Source organism: Xyrauchen texanus, chromosome 9 (assembly GCF_025860055.1).
Source record: "Xyrauchen texanus isolate HMW12.3.18 chromosome 9, RBS_HiC_50CHRs, whole genome shotgun sequence".
Lineage (NCBI taxonomy): Eukaryota > Metazoa > Chordata > Actinopteri > Cypriniformes > Catostomidae > Xyrauchen > Xyrauchen texanus.
Window position 1 is genome coordinate 38,109,386 of NC_068284.1, and position 23,641 is coordinate 38,133,026.

At 38.5% G+C, this 23,641-nt stretch overlaps 2 protein-coding genes across 2 annotated transcripts; one reads left to right on the forward strand and one right to left on the reverse strand.

Annotated features, from left to right (window-relative positions):
- Nucleotides 1-420: 420 nt before the first annotated feature.
- Nucleotides 421-10,768, reverse strand: LOC127649551 (guanylate-binding protein 1-like). Its single transcript, XM_052134708.1, has 11 exons — nt 10,761-10,768; nt 7,485-7,754; nt 7,253-7,380; nt 6,995-7,104; nt 6,699-6,898; nt 5,414-5,656; nt 5,090-5,238; nt 4,176-4,307; nt 2,073-2,285; nt 1,794-1,896; nt 421-1,651 (listed from the first exon to the last, which is right to left on the reverse strand). The coding sequence occupies exons 2-11, from the start codon at nt 7,672-7,674 to the stop codon at nt 1,257-1,259; spliced, it is 1,863 nt and encodes a 620-aa protein (XP_051990668.1). The 5' UTR covers nt 7,675-7,754; nt 10,761-10,768; the 3' UTR covers nt 421-1,256.
- A 5,632-nt stretch (nt 10,769-16,400) lies between these two features.
- Nucleotides 16,401-23,565, forward strand: LOC127649666 (deubiquitinating protein VCPIP1-like). The gene is made up of 3 exons (XM_052134907.1): nt 16,401-19,115; nt 19,452-19,538; nt 20,929-23,565. Exons 1-3 carry the CDS (start codon nt 16,523-16,525, stop codon nt 21,576-21,578), a joined length of 3,330 nt encoding a protein of 1,109 aa, XP_051990867.1. The 5' UTR covers nt 16,401-16,522; the 3' UTR covers nt 21,579-23,565.
- The last annotated feature ends 76 nt before the right edge of the window (nt 23,566-23,641 follow it).

Sequence of the window (23,641 nt, forward strand, 5' to 3'; positions counted from 1 at the left end):
GTTACAAGGGTTTATTTAGTTTTATTGTGAACATAAATCCAGGAACAAAATTATAATTTACAATTTACCCTAATTTACAAATCCTATTTTTTTTATTTAATAGGAGTTAGCACACTATCCACCAGCCTACAGTAGGTCTTTCCAACAAGCTGATTAGTTGTAAAAGATTAAAGCATGGTACTTCATTTTTTACATGTATGCATTTGGCAGACGCTTTTATCCAAAGCGACTTACAGTGCACTTATTACAGGGACAATCCCCCCAGAGCAACCTGGAGTTAAGTGCCTTGCTCAAGGAACACAATGGTGGTGGCTGTGGGGATCGAACCAGCGACCTTCTGATAACAAGATATGCGCTTAGCCCACTACACCAGTTAGTACAATAATTTGTTTTATTGAATGTTTAAAACTTAATCCTCATTGGTGCAAACCCAAACATGAAACTTCTTTGATAATATCTTAAATCACAAGGTTTCACACTATCATTAGACATGACATCTCTACAGTATCACACACTGAAGATGCAGTTCAGCAGAGTAATCTGTAAACAACTGTAGCATTACTGTTGCCATTTAAGGTTTGTGCACTTTTACAAGCAGATGTTGACCAGGAAGTTGTCTGCTTAACTCATTTCTGTGTGGAGAACTTTTTTACATAATTTTAGAATGATTGTTTTATTTACACATACTTTGAGTATACCCTACAGGTGCCATTTAAAAGCACTTAAATTAAGCAGACAATGTAAAGTAGCAATGGTCATTTACAGTAGTAGCATAGTTTTATATTTTTCATACAAAACTATATGAAAAATATATTTTTCCCTGTATCTATCCCCCATTATGCAGTAGAAATGAAGTGATCAAATCAAAGATTTCATAGGAACACTTGAATTGGTCAGTTAGATTGACTACTCTCACAAATCACAGTGTAATGATGAGAACTTAGATTTATGTTGACAATAGTAAGTAAATATGATACTGAAACAGTTATACATTTTGAATTGGACATAAGCAAACTCTTTACTACAGGACTAGTCTCTGCAACAATACATACTGTTTATATATCAAAGCAGTTAAATATCATGTTATTTTTGCATAATCATGAGCTAAGCCTTCCTTATTTCCTGAGCTCACAACAAGCACGTCTATGCACCACCCCCCAACTGTCCCCACCACTTTTTAAGCAAAGTGACCACCATACATTTATAAATTAATGTGATGTAACAATGATTTGGATGGGTGTTTAATTTGTGGTTCGTTATTTTAGTCTCTTCATCATCAATCTGTGATGGAGGATGCTGGGAAGCAAGTTTGCCGCAGTGTTGACAATAGGCAACAAATATTCCTTAAAAAAGCCACCAGAACTGTTGTTTTCCTTTTCTTTCTTTAGATTTTGTATCTCTTCCTCAAGAAAATTTGCTTTCTCCTTAAAACCTTTCTTTAGCAGCTCTTCTTGCTCCTTCAGTTTGCTCTCCAGAGCTTTGTCCATCTCCTGCTGTTGCTGCTGCATCTCATGGTTGAACTTCTCCTCCATCTGCTTCATTCTGTCCTCCTGCTGCGCTTTCTCTACCTCCAGCATTCGTTCACTCTCAATTCGTTTCTCTTCCTCCTCTTTACACATCTGTTCCATCAGAGATGCCTTTTCTTTCTCCTCTGATCATTCAGCCAAGAGAAAAGACAGAGAAATTACTTTAAAATGTATGCGAATCACCTCAACAACCTGAAGCCCAACCACATGTAAGTGTCTAAAGTGTATGGGCTGTCAAACATAGGATGTTTATTAATAAATATTTACCTTGGATCTTTTTTTCGTTTTCAGTGAGTGCTTTATCAGTGTAAAGGATACTATTTGCTTCAGCTCCACGCTCATTCAAAAACTCATTAAGCACAGCCTCGGCCTGCACATCAACAGATATATTAGAACACTTCAACACAGATACACATCCACTCAAACGGGTTTTACTTTCTTGGTCATTTATAAACTTTAGATCAAGCAATTTTACACTTAAACTCTACACAAATGCATACACTAACAAACACAATCTCCCAAAACAAACTCCGTAAATGTCCTCACCCGGACTCCTTTGTTGGGCTCACTGCGGTATTTTGCAATGATGGCATCTCTGTCTCTGCAATAGAGTTCATATCCTCCAGACTGACTGTACACTCCATTCTGCAACCGCTCACTCATCTCAGAGAACAAATAGTTCAGCAGCTGTCCGCACTTCTGCTGTGATGCCATCTCATTCTTATCCATCAGGTCTAAATAGTATGCATCTATTTCTTCCTGTAAACATACACATGTAAATGTGTTGTCTTTGTGCATGTCTACAAGTTAATTTGTTTTATTGTTGATTTGTTTCATTTCATTTGATGGTGGAGCCACTTAAAATTGTTTTCCTAAATTAAAACATCCATTAACACAGCTTCCCTAGCTGCACAAGCATGTAAATGTTAAAAAAATACGATATAAAAGCATAATTTCGAGTTTTTTTTTTAATTAGCCTACACATTTTAGGTCTACAAAATATGCCTAAACACTTGCATTTTAGTAACCATCCTTAAGTTAAAAAAAAATAATAAATAAAAACTCAAATATAAATCATCTTGAAAAAAAACATAAGATATTCAGATGTGCATGTTTCTGAATATTTTTTACTGAAAACATTGCTCCAAGCATACAGTGCATCCGTAAAGTATTCCCAGCGCTTCACTTTTTCCACATTTTGTTATGTAACAGCCTTATTCCAAAATGGATCAAATTCATTATTTTCCTCAATTCTACAAACAATTGCCCATAATGACAATGTGAAAGAAGTTCGTTTGAAATCTTTGCAAATGTATAAAAAAACACATGTACATAAAGTATTCACAGCCTTCACCATGACACTCAAAATTGAGCTCATGGTTTGGAAAGGCATGAAGTCCGGTGTTTCTATACAAATTTTGTGCAACAGAATTACACAAAAGATAATCTATAAAACAAACTCCAGCCAATATGCAGAACACAAAGAGCATGTAGATTCATCCACAAAACTTTCCCGCAAGAGTGTTACTCCACAAAACAAACTACAGCTGCTAGGAAACAAAAATGGTGCTCAGTTTCCTTGAACAGTCGAGTGAATGTTCAGTGAGTCGGTCCACTCGTGCTGCACCCGTGAGTACCAAAAGATAACGTACTCACTCCATTGACTTCATGAAGGTCATGTTTTACGGCCATCCTTAGTATCTATTCTCAATTTGGCCAGGAACAGTGCAAACGCAACCTTCCGTTGATGTAAACGTTTCTGGCATTCCTTGAACCTGTCACATTTCTCTCGTCAATTTCGCAAAGTCTGGGAACAAGAAAATGCTGTGATTTTTCTAAGAAAACCTTCCTTTACACCTCGTCTCGTTAACACAAGATCTTAATCAGATGATCTCAGAAATTTGTCCAGAATTGATCGGGGCCTTCCTCCAAAGCTCGCCGAGAAGGATCCCTGTGAGCTCGCTTGATTTCCAGCTTATGGCCTGTTATATAAAACGGATTCATAAGGAGCCCATCCAGGAATTTTAGCATATCCTGACCCTCTCCATCCTCAGGAATTCAAACAATGCGGACATTATTCTGCCAGCTACGGTTCTCAAATGTCCTCTAACTTCTCCCAGACACACTCCAAATCCACCTTGGTCGCTAGCGGATTAGCAGATAATTCCCACTCCGATGACCCCAGATAATAGAGCAGTATTTCTACATCTCCCACACTTGTAACCACCTCAGAGAACTTGGTCTCCATGGTAGTGATCGATCGACGTATTACAGCAAGATCCTCCAAGTTAGCAACAACCTTCGTGAGCATTGCCAACATGTTCAACATCTCTCACCGAATTTCTCTCATCTCTCTGACCAAATTGAGTCCCTGGCTCGGGGCCTTCTCGGGGGTGTCAGCTTGAGCACGTAAGTGTCTTTTAATGTCTCCAGAGTGCAAAAATTTTGAATTCTTTGACATATTGTCCTCCTAGAACAGTATGTATCGAATCTCACCAGATTATACCATTAAAAGTGTTAAAACTAGCAAAGTGCACAGAGCTTGGCGTTCACATGTCCGATCCTCGCATGGCATCACGTGACTTCCCAAGAATACTTTAAGCATTCTGCCCAACCCTGCATGTTTGATTATGTGTATTTGAAACTCACCACCAGTTTTCCAAGGTACTCTCCTTTTTCATCTTTAAAGGAACGTTTCATGAACTCAGAAGTGGCCAAACTGCTGAACTTCTGGTGCTCCGAGGTAAGATTAGTAACAATTACTGGAAACATATTCTTCACCTGCAAAACACATAATTTACATGGTGTGTACTGGATGTGTGTGATTGGGGTCTAGCTAAAAGTAGTGCATAATGAAAAGGAAGATTTTAACTGCTGAATGGGTTGAAATAATTCAAATGTTCTTGGATAAAAACATATCTGTAAGAATAATAATTCAGATATGGTGTTGTTTATATAATGTCCATTTTATTTATATATAGTGAACCTAAATTTTCTTTACAATACATACATTGAAAACTTAAACAAAAGGCTGTATAAGCATGAGTGTCGAAAGATCATAGGTCTTTCGCTATCGTAATACTGCCCAGAAGACAACTTTCTTGCTCAGAGGTTGTTCTTTTATAGCTCAGGAGTCTTAAATAAAACATATCAGAGAACGCCATTAAGTATCAACAAGTATTTAGGAGAAATATTTCTAGACACATTCTGAAAGAATTGTTGACATACAGTATCAATATAGATCTCCAAAATTAATATGGATATCATAGCTCAGATAATTTGGTCTTGGAAGAATTTGATAAGAAATGTTTGAGTTCATATATAAATATTTGACTTTTGATCTCTTGGCAAATCTTAGCACAGAGAAACTTGATTGACATTGTAAATTATTCTCCCTGCCCTGTAGGTGGCAAGATGTACAAAGAATTGCCAAAAACGTAAGAATGTGAAAAAGGAGATTTATAGTAAAAAATGACTTAAATATGGATCTCACCCACACCTATCATATCGCTTCTGACTACAGCACTGATTTTATACAATATATCAGAATATGTATGTCTTACCTCTTCCATCCCACACTGATACACATTTAAAGCTTCTTGAACGGCTGCCTGGTTCTCAAGATTTGCCAGAGTAACCACTGCATTGTCCAGACAGGGCACACGACCACTGCTGATTGTATCCACATAATTCTGAACTAGATGACCCAGTACTAAAAACAAACAAAAACTTTGATTTACTCATTTAATTAGTTCAAGCTTGATCAGTTCAGTAGATTTGATTATTTGTTTAGATTTACTGTAGCTCAATTCAAATCTTAAAAGGCTCTTTGATGTATAGGCTTTTCTGTCTTAACACCTAAATCTCCCAATGACCCAAATACTCACATCTCCCAGTAACTATGTGTCCTCCTTTCAGTGTTTTCACAGCACTCTCGATAAACATGTGGTGACAAAAATTACATGTGACCTCCAAAAAATCTGGCACCAGGTCCTCTTCTTGTAGACTTTCTAAGCATGTCATTTTATCCGGTGAGGTTGGAGATGGGAACACAAAGCACTTCCGGGTAGGGAAATAATTCCGGATGCATTGACGGGGCAAGTTGTAGTCACTGGTTTTCTTATTCACACCTAAATGAGGTTTTCAGGAGAAATACAATTTCTTTTTTTCTAGTCAACTGCACTAACAAAGATTTTGTCAACATTTGTAATGCATTATTTTTTTTTTTAATCCTGCAACTACAAGACCTTAAATGTTTAAATATGTGTCTGAAAATTACAAATAGCCTTGCTTCATTTTATTTTTTTATTTTTTTTGTGTTTGTTACTGAAAGTCTGTTTCTCTTACAAGGCTATTAAATGGAATAGTTCACCCAAAAATGGAAATTCTCTCATCCCAGATGTATATTAATTTATTTCTTCTGCACAACACACACATATCTCAGCTCTGTTTGTCCATTTAATGCAAGTGAATGGTGCCCAGAACCCAGAAGGTCCAAAAAGCAGCATAAAAGTAATTCACGTGACTCTAGTGGTAAAATCTATATCTTCAGAACTGATGAGAGGTGTAATGGAGAAACAGATCAATGCAATCAACAGATATGCACGAAGAATGCAAAATCGGCAAAAAAACAAAGAGGAAGTGAAAGTGAACATGGATATTGATAGTAAAAAAGGACTTTAAAATTAATTTCATTTCTCACCCACAGTTATAATATCGCTTCTGAACATATGGATTTAACCGCTGGAGTCGTATGGATTAACTTTATGCTAGCTTTTTTTGCTTTTGACCACGATTAACTTGCATTGAATGGATCAACAAAGCCGAGATATTCTTCTAAAAATCTTCATTTGTGTTCAGCAAAAGAAAGAAATTCATACACATCTAGAATGGCATTATGGTGAGTATATGATGGGAGAATTTTCATTTTTGGGTGAACTATCCCTTTAAATGGCATTAGAAAACTTGATAAGATAGTTTTAGGTACTACTTTTATGGTATCTTTTTTTTTTTTTTTTTACGGTCCAATTTTGGTGAATGGAAAAAAAAAAACTTCTGTTTAGTTTTACATAGAAGAAAAATCTAACAGGTTTGGAATGAGAGGGGTATGAAAGGTAAACCCAATTCTACTCAGAAAACATCTGGATCCAGAAGTAATCCTGGTAGAAATACCTTTCTTCAGCTGGAGGGCAAAGTTGAGGTACTCGTCCGCTGTCACTCTCTTTCCATCTATTTCCAAAGCCAAGGCGAAATCTCTAACGACCCAGACGAATGAGGGGAAAAAACGCACAAAATCAGAATCCTCTTCCTCCTCGTCTGCTGCTTTTGATGGAGATTTGATCTTGATCTGCTCAGCGAGTTCAGTAATGTAGCTGCGGCACATTGAGAAATAACAGCATCTTATAAAGTGTATTTGTGTTTATATAAAAAGAGGAAGAGGGTCATTCGTGTGACAGGCTAAAGGATACTGCAGCTGTTCCAGTGAATTGTTATCAATTGTGCCACGGCTGTTGTACACCAGAGTGCTGCTGAGAAGAACAGCCAGACAGAAGATCCATCCGTCATTCTTAGAGTCTCCCTGAAACATATTCAGTATCATCAGATTAAAGCAGTAATATTTAGTGCATGTCTTTGTGTGTGTAAAATATATATATATATACACATATATATGAGCCCTGAAAATTATTTTATTCTTAAAATTAATGTGTACTCTGTGGTGCCCTCACCTTGTCCACGTCACCCAGTCCTTCTGTGTCCAGCAACACCAGAGTATGCCCTTCTTTTAAGGGGTGAGGCACACACCACATCCAAATGCCTTTGGTCTTAGACTCGATTGTATTTCCGAGAGCAAAGCCTGCGACAATTGCATTATTATTATCAACCTTTATTTCATCTAAAATATACTTATACAAATGCCAAACCCTAACATATACTGCATATGATAAAGTTTCATCTCACCTGACTGTTGACCTGCCAAGCGGTTCATAAGGTATGACTTCCCTGTACGGTATAGTCCCACCACAGACACCACCACCACCGGCTCATTGATCCTACTCAGGAACTCAATGGCGTCCTTACAGACGCAGAGCGATCCATTGACATTCTCCACCAAACAAATGGGCCCCGGCATTAGTGTGAATTTGGACATGCTGGCTTTCAAGGTCTTTGTGTTTGAAGCAGGTAGGTTTAGCTTCAATGGCTTCCTTGTTGAAGAATTTGTTATGATGCCTGTAGAAAAAAAAAACATTTCCAGAATGATTGCAACCTATTAGAAGGAAAATGGGCAAAGCTTATCATTACAGACATTGTACCTATTTGGTCATGATGGGTATAAATATTTGTATCTTTCGTGTATTTCTTCACCGCGTGCAGTGTCAACTGAATGTCTGTTAATATTTCTCATGGTCATTAAGGTGTAAATTATTAATCCGTGTTTGTGGAGCGGAGGGGTGCGGGGCCGGGTCAGAATATCGCACGCCCGGTCCCCAATCGGCCTGATGAGGCGCGCGAGGGATAAAGGCGGCCGGTGACTATGGTTCGAGAGAGAGAGAATTACGGGCATATCCGTCATGTGTGTGTATTGATGTTCGTGTGTTTTGAGTTTAAATTAAATTCTCATTTATGTTGACAAGCCGGTTCTCGCCTCCTCCTTGCCCATCCTTTAACTGTGTTACAGTGTTAAATAATGACTCACACCACTGCTGAAGAAACTCATGTAACACATGGTCAGGTTGGATGATCCTCAATGATATAGAAGTTACAGTCTCTTAATGATTAATTTTACACAGATTGCTGGTATGGATTTAAAAATAAAATTGTGGCACATATATATATATATATATATATATATATATATATACACACACACACACACACACACACACACACACACACACACTCACCTAAAGGATTATTAGGAACACCATACTAATACTGTGTTTGACCCCTTTCAGCCTTCAGAACTGCCTTAATTCTACGTGGCATTGATTCAACAAGGTGCTGAAAGCATTCTTTAGAAATGTTGGCCCATATTGATAGGATAGCATCTTGCAGTTGATGGAGATTTGTGGGATGCACATCCAGGGCACGAGCTCCGTTCCACCACATCCCAAAGATGCTCTATTGGGTTGAGATCTGGTGATGTGGGGGCCATTTTAGTACAGTGAACTCATTGTCATGTTCAAGAAACCAGTTTGAAATGATTCGAGCTTTGTGACATGGTGCATTATCCTGCTAGAAGTAGCCATCAGAGGATGGGTACATGGTGGCCATAAAGGGATGGACATGGTCAGAAACAATGCTCAGGTAGGCCGTGGCATTTAAACGATGCCCAATTGGCACTAAGGGGCCTAAAGTGTGCCAAGAAAACATCCCCCACACCATTACACCACCACCACCAGCCTGCACAGTGGTAACAAGGCATGATGGATCCATGTTCTCATTCTGTTTACGCCAAATTCTAACTCTACCATCTGAATGTCTCAACAGAAATCGAGACTCATCAGACCAGGCAACATTTTTCCAGTCTTCAACTGTCCAATTTTGGTGAGCTCTTGCAAATTGTAGCCTCTTTTTCCTATTTGTAGTGGAGATGAGTGGTACCCGGTGGGGTCTTCTGCTGTTGTAGCCCATCCGCCTCAAAGTTGTGCGTGTTGTGGCTTCACAAATGCTTTGCTGCATACCTCGGTTGTAACGAGTGGTTATTTCAGGCAAAGTTGCTCTTCTATCAGCTTGAATCAGTCGGCCCATTCTCCTCTGACCTCTAGCATCAACAAGGCATTTTCAGCCCACAGGACTGCCGCATACTGGATGTTTTTCCCTTCTCACACCATTCTTTGTAAACCCTAGAAATGGTTGTGCGTGAAAATCCCAGTAACTGAGCAGATTGTGAAATACTCAGACCGGCCCGTCTGGCACCAACAACCATGCCACGCTCAAAATTGCTTAAATCACCTTTCTTTCCCATTCTGACATTCAGTTTGGAGTTCAGGAGATTGTCTTGACCAGGACCACACCCCTAAATGCATTGAAGCAACTGCCATGTGATTGGTTGATTAGATAATTGCATTAATGAGAAATTGAACAGGTGTTCCTAATAATCCTTTAGGTGAGTGTATACACACACACACACACACACACACACACACACACACACACACACGTGTGTGCATGTGCTTTTCAGTATATACAGAACCAGGCTAGATCCAACAGGTGGAACTATAATACCAGCCACTGGCTGGACACGACTCTGGCATGACGTAAGAGGGCAACAGATGCCATGAGCACGTGTGGTTTGTTTTCAAATAAGTGCAAGAAAATGTCAGTGGTGTGGGAGTATTTTACCGTCTGGTATGTGATTTAGTGAAAAATTCTGCTGTAGCAGGCTAAAAAGGCTCTTTAAAAAGTTATTTTTCACAAAAAGAATCTTTGTTATTAGAAAGGTTATATTAAACTTTGTATGATTTAATTTGTGCTCAAAGATAGTGTGATGCAGGGCTGAAAGACTTAAAAACAGCTCATTTATTTTTTTTATAAATGAAGATTTCTTTGTTTCATTGGCACAAAAGGGGGATTAAATAACAGCAAAAACAAAATAAACAAACAAACAAAAATCGCATTCAGTCATATTGTGATTTTAAACATCAGTATTGGCCCAGAATTTCACAATCGGTGCATCCCTAATATCAAGTATTAGCTCTATAAATCCATTAAACAATTTAAGCATTTGAAGTTAGGACATCACACCAATTTTAAATTACTCAGAAAAATATCCCTATGATACAAGTATCTGTTTGGAGAATATTTTTATAAAAACACACACACACAACACACACACACACACATATACACACATATATATATATATATATATATAATTTAAATGCATTACATTCTTGTGGCAGAAGAGTTAGTAATTGATAAGGCCATACAAAAAACGGCTTTAGAAGACAATGTATTGTTTACTGATCATAAGTCAATCATTGGCATACAGTTCACAGCAATCCATTTCACAAGTGAATTTGTCAGTTTAAATGTTTAAATTGTTTATTGGGTTTATTGAGCTAATAAACTTGGTATGAAAAAAAAAACATTTTGAAAGTTAAGCCCTGTTTATGTTTGTCTCAGTTGTTTTTTGTTTCTTTATTTGAACAATGCAGCTAATTAAATGGATTTTTATAGGCCACAGAATATCTTATTATTATTTCTTATATTAAAAGAAACGAAATATCTTACCGACACAGTCTCGCTCTCGAATCCCAAATCTGAGGTAGCAAACGGTTCTGATGGTCCTATTTAACACGAAGAGGGTGGAGCGTTTCTTCAGTGTCCGCCCACTGATCTAAGTGAAAGCAGGCGATTTCTGGGAAACTACTGATTCGTCGGTCCTTTGTTATTGAACCAAACCCATGTTATTTTATTTTCACTTTCGTGTCTGTATTACGAATTGGCCAATAAGAGATCACGTTTCCGAACCATTTATTGTGCAAAAATAACAGGGGGAGCCTGACTAGTGTTGGATTAATTGCGTTCTGAGCTCAGAACTGATATTATTTAAGTCCATTTATGCTATATGCTTCTGTTACGCATTCTGTGAGGTTACAACAGCCAATCCAGAGCCTAACAGTTAATTTGCCTTTTGTTAAGGTAATAAATTGTCGGATTTACTGTAATGTTGTTTTGTGTGTGTTAGTAAAATTTTTCCTAACGTAGCGGTCTGTTGTTGCTGTTTGAATTGTGTTCATTTTGCTCATTTGTTTGTTTGTTTGTTTTGCACATTCCCCTAGCATTAGTAGCCTATATTGTTCCCGTTATTTTGGCAAACCAATTAGGCTACTATTATTCTAGGAACGCTCTTTTTAATTTAATTTTATAACCATAAACATAGGCCCTACAGGTTTTTTTTTTTTTTTTTTTTTTTGAGTCAGTTCATCCAATAAACGCGACGTCCTACGCCTACATAAAAACGCGTGCATACAAATGTAAAAAGCTTCATTGCATACAAGGAGCACTACAATCCGATTACAATCTATCAGAAGCCACAGGGGTTGTACGATGAGTTATAACTGCTGAAACTGAAAGTGAAACCAGTCCAGCAGCGGGAGAGCTCTGAACCGTAACCACTACGGAAGCTCTGAATCGCAAGGAGGAAAATAAAAAAATTATGGTGAAAAAAATAAAGAAAAAGTGTCTCAGTTCCTTTTTACGGAAGAGGATTAGGGCCAAGCAATAATAAAAAAATAAAACCATCTTGAGAATAAAGTCATTATAATGCGAGATTAAACTCGTTACATTTCGAGAAAAAAGTCAAAATACAATCTTGAGAATAAACTCATTAAATATTGAGATTAAAGTCATTATAATGCGAGATTAAACTTGTTAAATTTCGAGAAAAAAGTCGAAATACAATCTTGAGAATAAACTCATTAAATATTGAGATTAAAGTCATTATAATGCGAGATTAAACTTGTTAAATTTCGAGAAAAAAGTCGAAATACAATCTTGAGAATAAACTCATTAAATATCAAGAATAAAGTCATTATAATGTGAGATTTTTTTCTCGAAACACAACGACTTTATTCTCGATATTTAATGAGTTTATTCTAAAGATTGTATTTCGACTTTTTTCTTGAAATTTAACGAGTTTAATCTCGCATTATAATGACTTTAATCTCGAGATGGCTTAATTTTTTTTTTTATTATTGCTTGGCCCTAATCCTCTTCCGTACCTTCTTGAGCTTAAGTCTTTAAAAAAAAATTTTTTTTTTAGAAACTTAGAAACTATTTTTTTCCACCTTGCGGTTCAGAGCTTCCATACTACAGTGACACGCTCTGCACAAGATAATATAGTGCAATATTAATTTACTATATAAAATCAGAATCAGAATTAACTTTATTGCCAAATGTGCTCACGTACACAAGGAATTTAATTTGGTGATAGGAGAAACAAGTGTACACATAACATTACAATGATCAAATCAAATCAAATCACTTTATTGTCACAAGTGCAACAGTAGGTGAGATTCTTGTGTGCAGTTCCGAGCAACATAGCAGTCATGACAGTGACGAGACATATTCCAATTACAGTAAACAACATATTTACACAACAACAATTTACATTTCAAATGTACACATACTTACACAACACAATAGTTATATACAATGTATAGTAAACAATACACACAATATAGAATACACAATATACAATACAATAAAGTAAAGAGTATATGAAATATACACACATATATATATATATATATATATATACGGTATATAAGTAGTTTATGAGACACAGAATATAAAACATTGTAAGAGTAAAAATAGATACAAATAATAGGACATATAACATAGAATATTGCATGTACATGTGCAAAGGGTAATGTATGTGCAAGGTTGGAGTATGTACAGTTATTGAATTATGTAAATTTACATGCTGAATGTAAATGTTAATGCTGAATATTATGTAGCCTATAATAATGCTATGGGGGAAATGTAATTAATGTCAAATGTCATGTCTGATTTGATTTCATCAGTAAATTATTATTAACTGAGCACATAAAGAGCAAAAACACAGAGCAGGACAGCATGTACAATTTCATATTTCTCACAATATGAAATAATAATAAAAACTTTCAATCTTTACTTTTCTTGATTCAGGCTTGGCTTAAATTCAGAATTGTGAACCAAACCGAGAAATGATCACACAATGTCAGGAAGTCTCTTGCAAGCTTCTGATAATGTAATATCTTTGTAAAATGGTAATGTTAATTTAGGTTACATGTCAAATGGTTGATGTATACTCGCATCTATGTGTATTTATTTGATTGTTACACATTTTTTGGAGTCATTACATCAAAACATTTTGGTCTTATATCCTTTGCATACCTTTTTTTTCAAGCTTTTACACACAGTTTTAAATCTTGTGTGAACTTGTACTCATATGCAGCATGTTATTTGGACAGAACCACTTTTCTTTCTTGCCTTGCAAACACAGGAAGTTCCTTTAGGAAATGCAAATCTAGTTTAATTTTATCATCACCTTGTTTTTGCTTACACTTTGCATAATCACAGGACTTTTGACTCTTTGTAGACCATGATGCCATTTCAAATTCACTCGCGTGTAGCATAAAGAATAGCTGATAATCATATACAGATAATCTCTATAAACCAAACTGGTCAATCGACTGTTTGGTCATGGTGACTTCTGGTGCTCACATGTGTTCTGTAATAAAATCATATATGTATGAGTTAATGGCTAATGTTTCAGGGGGATGATAGACATGACACATGGATCTTCTGTCTGTCTGTTCTGCTCAGCAGTACTCTGGTGTACAACAGCTTAGAGGTCATTGACAACATGGCACTGGAAAAGCTGCAGTATCCTTCACACACATACTGTACATGACACAGATTATATCTTACATCTTATTGCAGCTATGTCTTATTTACAGCTCTATCATACACCATCCATCTCATTCACGGTGGCCGTTCAAAATTCAGAAAAGTATAGTTTATTATTAAGCATAACATCTTATTTTAATCTTACAACTCATTCAAATGTCAAAATAACTGCATTTTAATCAATACATAAAAGTATTTGTATCTTAATTTGTGGTACTATACTGTAAGCATTCTTTGGAAATCTTACTGGTCAGGTAAACGTGGTGGCCTGTTATTTTGTTAAAGAAACCAGTCTGTGATTTAAAAGGTGACAATACGCTGTATTAATGGCATATTTAATTTGTTTATCTAGAATTTGGCTACATTAAAGGGATAGATTAAAGGGATAAAGTTCAGTAGAAAACAAACAAAGATTTTTAGAATAATATCTCATAGTTCACACAAAAATGAAAATTCTCTCATCATTTACTCACCCTCATGCCATCCCAGATGTGTAAGACTTTCTTTCTTCAGTAGAAAACAAACAAAGATTTTTAGAATAATATCTCATGTCTGTTGTTATTTTGGGGTGAATTATTGCCTTTAAGTAGTTCTCAACCTTTATGACTCCAAGGCCCCCACATTGTCTAAGAAAATATTTGAAGGCCCCCCCATCTAGGCTATTAGATATTTATAAGACATATCTATTATAAGATACCTCCTCTGCTACTTCTGCTGTAATGAGGACCAATCTTTTAAGTTTTTAATGTAATAAACTATGAGCATCAATAGATTAAAACAATTAATCATTATACATTTTTGTGATTCCAGAAATGTCTAAAAATGTTTGTCCTTCATAAAAAGGTTATTATTATTTTTTTTAATTTTCAACCAGTTGAATTATTAATTATATACAAATTATACTAATCTATCTTATTTTAAATAATTTTAAGAGATCTTGAGGACCCCTGGAAGAGTGCTGAGGACCCCTAGTGGGTACTGAAGTTAAATGCATCAGATCCTAGTTATGCTATTGATAACTGCTCCAAAATAGTAATTACAAAATAACTGGGATTCCAAGCACAGTGTAATTTCCACTATATTCTAAAAGGAGCTGTAACGGATTTTTTTTTTATATAAAATGGCAAAATGATCCTTCTCCCTGAAAGATATCACTGAAATAAGTAGGCTATCTTGAGATATCTCACCAATCTCTGTGACAGCTTTAAACTGTGTATACAGAAAATCACCCAATCAGAAGACTGATGTACTTTCTCCCTGTCAATCATTTTGCACGTTCTCGTAGTGTAGCAGTTGAAGCAGAACATTCAGGTTTAAAGGTGCTCTAAGCGATTTGATATATGGAATGGAATGCAGAAAGTGTTCATTCTTCCTGGGATATCTCAACGGTCTCTGGTGACAGCACTATGTGTAAACAACGAACAAAAATGTGTCTGCTGGCCACAGTCTCAGATGCTTTCTGACTGCCAATCATTTTGTACATTCTCATAGTGTTTTTGTTGAAGGGGATCATTAATACAGCTTCAGATTCATAATAGTTCTCAGCTGAGGGCGCTATTTTGCTACTGTTGTGTTTGACAATCTTGGGAACACCCACTAATGCTGCTCTTCTGCTCATTATCGGTCAAATTTGATGTGCTGGGTTTTGAGAATGATATAGCTGCAAGCTCCAAACCGCCATTAAAGATATAGGGAGCCCCTTACCTAACTCTTTCCCTAACGTTAACCATGAGTGGAAGTGACGCCTCCTTTAAGAGTTGGTCGCCCTCTTCTGGTGTATCAGATTGAACAGATTGCACATTTCTCCATTCTCACATATACTGCACTATTCTAATAGTATTGTGTATCATTTACAGGTTTATTTAGTTCTTTTAGTGGATGTTTGGAGAATGATGACCGATAACCCTGCATGTTTGGTGCTATTTCAAATCTCAAAATAATCACAAAGAAATTTTTTAAAGGTTAAATGTTCAGTTATCTTATTAACACTTCGGTAAGATTCGGAAAATATTGAAAAAAAATATAGCGTTTCTTTGCTATATACACAAATGTAATTAAAATTCTTCATTAAATACATCTACAGTTTAGCATTTAGATCTAGTGGGAAACAGAAAAAAGAAAGAAGCGATATAAACGCTTGGATGTCATGCATTTCTCCAAGTATATGTAAAATCAGCGCAACTGCCGTTTATTCTCACTGATCTGAACTCAATCAACACAACACAGCTTTGCATTGTGGTTATTGTAGTTTTTACGGATCTGTTCAAGTCACTTTTAAGCCGGCGTATGACGTATGCCTCTTTGGTATGAATAACTAAAGCGTTTAATGCAAACGTAACAATGTTTGTAGTATTTGTAGTTTTTATTTAGAAATAATATTTTGGAAGACCTCAGGATTGAGCTGTTTACGAACTACAAGTCCCAGCAAGCCACGCGCTGTCGATAGGGTCATACAATGACACAGAACCGCTTCCGTGTTGTGTTTGTTGCTGGAAAACAGAAACTGCGTGAGGTGACAAAATTTTCCCTCGCTCGTCTGTAAGTAAATAGCAATGCTTTTGTAAACCGCCGCGACTAGAGAGACAATAGATTGGATTATGTCGTTAATGCCGGGCTCGAAGCAGAAGGACAGGCGCATATTGTGCGGGATGTGCCCGGACCCGCAGTGCCAGGCGAAGCTCTTCTTCCCCGCGCACACCTCCATCAGCATTGAGTGCACCGAGTGCGGACAGAGACACGAGCAGAAAAACCTCGCAAACGTGGAAGAAGTGACCGACCCAGATGTAGTGCTCCATAATCTGCTAAGAAATGCTTTGCTGGGTGTGCCGGGCCCTCCAAAAAAGGGCTTCGAGCTGGTTAAAGTGATGGGACTGTCCAATTATCACTGCAAGTTGATCTCACCCATACTAACACGCTACGGAATGGACAAACAGACGGGCACTGCCAAACTTCTTAAGGAAATGAATCAGGGAGACATTTTCGAATGCTCACTGCTTGGTGACAGGGCATTTCTCATTGAGCAAGAGCACGTACCTACTGTAGGCTATGGCAGGGACCGGTCAGGGAGCTTGATCTATTTGCATGACACTTTGGAGGAGATAAAGAAAGCAAACTCAAATAGAGAGTGTCTCATTCCCGTACACGTGGATGGAGATGGTCACTGCCTGGTCCACGCTGTGTCCAGGGCCTTAGTTGGGCGAGAGCTCTTCTGGCATGCCCTTAGAGAAAACCTAAAACGTAACTTTAAGCAGAACATTGACCGCTACAAAGCTCTTTTCCAGGACTTTATAGATGCAGCAGAATGGGAAGATATAATTAATGAGTGTGACCCATTATTTGTCCCTCCTGAGGGCGTTCCGTTGGGTTTACGGAACATTCACATATTTGGCCTGGCAAATGTGCTTCATAGACCCATAATCTTGCTGGACTCCCTGAGTGGAATGCGTAGCTCGGGCGATTACTCTGCCACCTTCCTGCCGGGTCTGGTCCCCGAAGAGCAGTGTCGGGGAAAGGATGGCACTCTAAACAAGCCCATTTGCATTGCATGGAGCAGCTCAGGCCGAAATCACTATCTACCCTTAGTGGGCATTAAGGGCATGCCTTTGCCCCATTTACCTGCTGCGCTGCTGCCAAAAGCATGGGGTGTTCCTCAGGAGCTGATACGCAGGTACGTGAGTCTGGACTTCAGCGGCAACTGTGTAATTGGGGGCGACCGCAGCCTGCAGGATAAATACCTGCTACGACTTGTGGCCGCCATGGAAGATGTCTTCATGGACAAGCATGGCATCCACCCAGCACTAGTCACGGATGTTCACCAATACATATATCGACGTACTGGAGTGATTGGCGTGCAGCCTGAGGAGGTGACTGAAGCGGCGAAGAAATCTGTTCAGGAGAACCGTATGCACCGTTGCCTAGTCTGCAATGCCCTCTCGGAGCTTCATGTGCCAGCTGAGTGGCTCATACCTGGAGGGAAGCTCTACAACCTGGCCAAGTCCACTCATGGGAAGCTGCGAGGGGATAAAAACTACAGCTTTCCTCTGAATAGTGTGGTATGTTCTTACAACCCAGAAAAAGATGTGCTAGTGCCTGACTACAGACTCAGCTCTCTCGCGGCCTGCACCTGGTGTCATGGAACCTCAGTTCGTCGCGTCCATGCAGACGGTTCTGTGGTGTATTTGGATGGAGATCGCACCAACACGCGCTCACAGGGTGGGAAATGTGGTTGCGGGTACAAGCACTTTTGGGAGGGGAAAGAGTATGACAATCTACCTGAAGCCTTCCCTATTACTCTAGAGTGGGGCGGCCGTGTGGTCCGTGAGACTGTTTATTGGTTCCAATATGAGTTGGATCCACCGCTTAACAGTAACGTTTATGATGTGACCATGAAGCTTGTCACAAAGCACTTCCCGGGTGAATTTGGCAGTGAGATCCTAGTGCAGAAAGTGGTAAACACTATTTTGCATCACACAGCTAAGAGAAGCCAAGATGAGTACAACCCAGTTGCCATAGAGGGTGCTCACGTGCAGGACGGGGGAGATCCGTGTGCTCACCCTCCTTCTAAAATCATCCTGACAGGACAGAAGGCCAAAACGCTGCATAAGGAGGAGCTGGTGATGAGCAGAACTGAGAGGGTCTTGCAGCACAGCATTAGCGAGCAGGCAGCCCTCTCCCAGCGTCGTAGTACAGACCGTGTGCGCCAGCAGGACAAGGCCTCAGATCCTCGCCCATCATCTCCATTGACTTCATCATCCTCAGCTCCTCCCACGCCCACTAAAGCGCCGCCCACTAGTGGAGAGAAGAAGATACGCGTAACGACTAGCGATGGGCGGCAGTCAATGCTTACTTTACAGCCAAACACCACCTACAGTGAACTGCAAAACTCCATTGTCCAGGCCTTCGGCCTGCCACCGGGCCAGCTGTGCATCCGACATGGCTTCCCACCACGAGAGCTGCCTCCACCATGCCCAGAAGACCAGAATCAGCCTGTCGCTCTCCAGCACGGTGACCGCATCTCTGTGGAAGGGCTGAAAGTGAGCTCATCTGATACTCCGATGACTCAAACACACACTCGCGCACCTCAAACACACGCTCAGTCTGACCCACGTCTCAATCATGCCAGCACCAGGGAACTCCAGGACAACATTGACCTTGAGATGTCATCACTCTGTCTCCTAGCAGCGCTCATGGGTAAGAAAAACCCTCCTATATGTGGTTACGTTTGATTAATTATACTTTTGAGAAATTAAATAAAAAAATGATTATAGCTGTGTATGCCACAAAAATCCAATTAGAAAATATAAACGCAAAAAAGAACTGCACACTTTTATTGTTTAAAAAGATGATGTACACCACTATATGCGAGATGTCATTTTAAAAACAATAATAATATGCAGGCATTTGATAGTTTATAAATGTACAATACATTTAAAGCAGTTCCTGCTTGTCTATGTGGGTGCTGTCACTGTGACTCTGCTTGACTGTATGATGCAAACCAGTTGATGTCATTATCACTTTTTTGCGTAGGTGAAGATGTCTGGTCATATGCCAAGAAACTGCCTCATCTGTTCCAGCAAGGAGGAGTCTTCTACAACATTGTCAAGAAAGACATGGGTACATCTCTCTTTTGTCGCTATATTGTACAGTAAAAGGTTGTTGTGTGTTAGGTGTAAAAAAGGATAGTTTTCCCAAAATGAAAATTTTGTCGTCACCTCATTGTTCCAAACCCTTTACAAGGGTCTTACAAAGACTTTCTTTGTAAAAGTAAATGGTGACATGCTAATATTGCATACAGAACCACATAAATGATGACAGAACCTTCTAGCCCTTTCCATGAATAGTATAGAGTACAAAATATGGATTGGCATTATCTAGTTATTTTGTAGTCGAGTGCTCGAGCGCACAAAAAACTATGCCACGCAAGTGAAATTATATTCACAAACATTACAATGAATGGTTTCAAAATGACCTATCTTCAACAAACTATTCTTTTCTTTTGTAAAATATTAAATGAACAATATAGTTAACCCAAAAAATTGTAATCTCTCATCGTTTACTCATACCATCCCAGATGTGTATTACTTTCTTCTGCGGAACTCAAACTAAACCTTTTTTTTAAGAATTTTTAAGCTCTGTAGGTCCATAAAATGCAAGTGAATGGTGAACAAAAATTATAAACTCCTAAAAGAAAATAAAGGCAGCATAAAAGTAATCCATATGACTCCAGTGGTTTAATACATGTCTTAATAAGTGATCCAGTTCGATTACTTTTCCTAGTGCTTGGTATATGCACAGAGTGATAGATGGCACAAGGAAGTGAAATCACGATTGCCAAGGAGACTGCTGATGCCTATCTTTTATAGTGAAAAGGAGTGGTCTGGTTTTGGTCTGTTCTTACCCAAAACAGATTGGATCGCTTCAGACACTGGACTCTTATTACTTTTATGAGGCCTGTATGTGCTTTTTGGAGCTTTACAGAGCTGAGATGTTCTTTTAAAAATCTTAGTTGGTGTTCTCCATGATTACTCATACACATCCCTAGTATAAAATAGGACTTGAAGCCACTACAGCTGTAGTTATTGTTATAATAAACTCAAGTTTTCCTCAATGTCAAGAAAAATCATGTGGATTGCACGCAAAATGTGAGAGACAGCTAAATATAAAATTTTCTAATCATTAAAATAAGTAACAATTTAAAACAATAAGCAGATTTAATATAGTTTATCTAACACAACTAATAGCTCTCTCTACAAATAATCTGGGTTTTGAGCCTTTATTGCCTTAAATTAATAGGACACCAATATATACCCTATTTGTGAAAAGTGTCTAATGTTTGAAGGAAATGTTAAACTGAATTAAAGGGTCAGGTGAGTAAATGATAACTGAAAACAAATTTTGGGGTAAACTATCCCTTAAAAATAATTTTGACCAGGGCACTTCTGGTCAACTTTTTTGTGTGTTCATGTGTGAAGCTTATTTTCATTTTCTCCCCATCTGTATTCAGATATGCTGGATGGAAAGCACTGCACTCTGCCACATTTGACGGGTAAGACATTTGTATTCAACGCAGCAGCGGAGCGTTTGGAGCTGTGTGTGGATACCGCTGGACATTTTCCTGTGGGCCCTGATGTGGAGGACCTCGTCCAGGATGCCGTGTCTCAGCTCCGCACAGATGCAGCATCCCGTAGCCGTGAGGGAAGCCCTGCCCACAGCCTGCGATTAGGCGCTGGTGGCGCAGTGCGTAGGAAAGAGCAGATAGTTACTGCTTTCCAAGGCAAAGGCCACTCGTTGGGTTCTGCCCCTCCTGAACACTCACCAATAAGGCGGCAGCACAGCAGTGGAGTGGATCTCAGCGGCAGCGTTCAGAAGGAGGAGCTAGCATTGTCAGGGGAGGATTTGGTGCGTTTAGCCCCAGGCATGCTCACTTTGCGTGAGGGCCGTGGTATGGGGCTGGAGCCTGCTGTGATCGAGGCCCAGCGGCAACGCCTGCAGGAGATGGTCTCAAACATACAGGCATCTATGGACAAACACCTGCGCCAGCACGCCACAGCAAGGCATGATGACAAGGAAGAAGAGACTCCTGTCAAACAAGAGGAGATGGAGAGTCATGGGGCGGAGCATCCCAGCACTTTTGAGCCCATGGACCAATCCTGATGCTTTATTACCCTTGAAGCAGAGTGAGCTTTCTTTATGGCAAAACACACTCACATACACAAACACTGTGATCCAACTGACCAATAATGGTGCAGCAGATTTACTGAGTGATTATTTACTGATTCAAGTGTTGGCTCTCTCATCTACCCAAAATACTTCCATCAAAGTGCACAATAATTCAATGTCACCCCTGGGCTTTGCTAGTATGCATATGCATAGTACTTAAATAATGAAAGTGCACTTTAACCTTCATGTTGAGTATACGGCTCTGTTATCAAACCATAATTACAACCCAAAGTTAACTAATTCTTAACAATGAGGCTAAACTTCAGTCCTGTTTGCATCAGGTAGTTGAGTTGATGGGTCTTTATGTGTGTGTACCAAGTATGGAGCACATCTGAAGGGACAGTTTATCCTTTATTTTCACAGTTTTGGAACAAACCAGGTGTCTGATGTCAGCCCAGTGATCGGGTTGTGTCTTGCTCATGTCTAACCTGTATTACCCATAATGCACTGCCGTTAGACTCAGTCCAAAGAACACTAAATAATAAAGCCTAGAAAAAATAGTATCGTATTTACAGTTTACTTAAACACACACACAAACATCTAATGGCTGATCAGCATAGTGTAGCCCTTTAGATTGTCCATACATAAGATAACTGTTTTTTGTTCTATATTTTTCCTGCTGGCCTTTTGAACTCTTATGTCAGTGTTGCCTTTTGTGAAACCCACTGCCATCAGGGGTTAGCGGTCAGGGTCGCACTTCCAGAGGCTTCTTATTTGACACAGTTTGGTTTTGTTGTGCCCTTTGGCCTGTCCTTCTTTTCAAACACTGTTCAGAATCATTTTACTTTGTACTGGAATATAATCTTAGGACAAAGATTTTAGCAAAACGTAAACTAAAAGTAGCAGAGTGGGTGATATTTTCAGGATATTTTTATTACTGCACTCAATAATATTGTTACTTGTGGTAGTCTATGCTAATCCACCAATAACAAGCTTATGTAGAGAACAGTAAAGTGTTTGGATAAACATCTTTATCTGTCCTAGACCAATTTTGGTCATCTTTGCAACTAACTAACTAACCAAACAAACCAAAACGTGTTCACAAGTAACCCTGATCATTAGAGCTATGATCTTTACGCTTCAGTCATAGGGTAGAGAATATACCTGAGAAGTTGTAGAAACTCTCTTTAATACTCATTGAAAATTCAAAAACAGGTGAATGAACCTGTGATTAACAGCCTTATTTAATCCCCTGCCCTTATCTGCAGTGTTTTCGCATGACACAATTTCATAATGGTGCCGTATGTTAGACGATCAGTTTCCAAAGAGTAATGGAATGTAGCTTGACCTTGATTTAATCTGAGGTCAAAGGTCAAGTGCATGTTTTATCCTCTTGAATGAAGATGTTGGGAGGCCTGATAAGCTTTTTAAATGGTTGGTTTTTGATTTTAAGTCAACAACAATATCTTTACCAGAGCACTTTTCTGTGTGTGTGTGTGTTTTTTTTCTGGATTATGTTCAGCTCTTGAACATAATTTATATTGTCAGTGTAAAGGGCAGCACAAACAAGGTTTACTGCTTCATGTAACAGACTCAAGCGCAGATTATTACTCTGTGACTGCTGCCCTTATGATGTATTTTATTCCGGTGTACAATAGTGGTATATATTGTATTATACTTTCAGCTGTACAGATATTGAATCAGTTTTGTTTTTTGGATCGTATCTCCTCTGTTTTTTTTAATGAAACAGTTGGATGATTCTACACAGCTGAGAATCTGCTGTTTGCATGCGTAATTTTCAGCCTAACAACAATAAAGTTATTCCATCTGTATGAAATGTTCACTTTTTCTGATTCATGCTTTAAGGAACAATATGAATTTGTTTCACTAACATATTTCCTCCATTATTGTTCAAGTAAAATTGATTATTGCCAGGGTTACACAAAGATGCTGCTTCAATAAATAGTCATTTTTAGATAGCAAGTTTCATATATTCAGTTCAACACACGAAAGTTAAGGGTTCTAGTCCCTCGTTTTAAAAAAAAAAAAACATTGTG

Bases quoted from the DNA above. Each gene is read 5' to 3' on its own strand.
- LOC127649551 (XM_052134708.1), bottom strand. From the start codon at position 7,674: ATGTCCAAATTCACACTAATGCCGGGGCCCATTTGTTTGGTGGAGAAT. The intron at 7,381-7,484 runs GTGAGATGAAAC...CAATTGTCGCAG, and splicing joins CTTGGCAGGTCAACAGTCAG to GCTTTGCTCTCGGAAATACA. The intron at 5,657-6,698 runs GTATTTCTACCA...AACCTCATTTAG, and splicing joins TGCCCTCCAGCTGAAGAAAG to GTGTGAATAAGAAAACCAGT.
- LOC127649666 (XM_052134907.1), top strand. From the start codon at position 16,523: ATGTCGTTAATGCCGGGCTCGAAGCAGAAGGACAGGCGCATATTGTGC. The intron at 19,116-19,451 runs GTAAGAAAAACC...TTTTTTGCGTAG, and splicing joins TCTCCTAGCAGCGCTCATGG to GTGAAGATGTCTGGTCATAT. The intron at 19,539-20,928 runs GTACATCTCTCT...ATCTGTATTCAG, and splicing joins CATTGTCAAGAAAGACATGG to ATATGCTGGATGGAAAGCAC.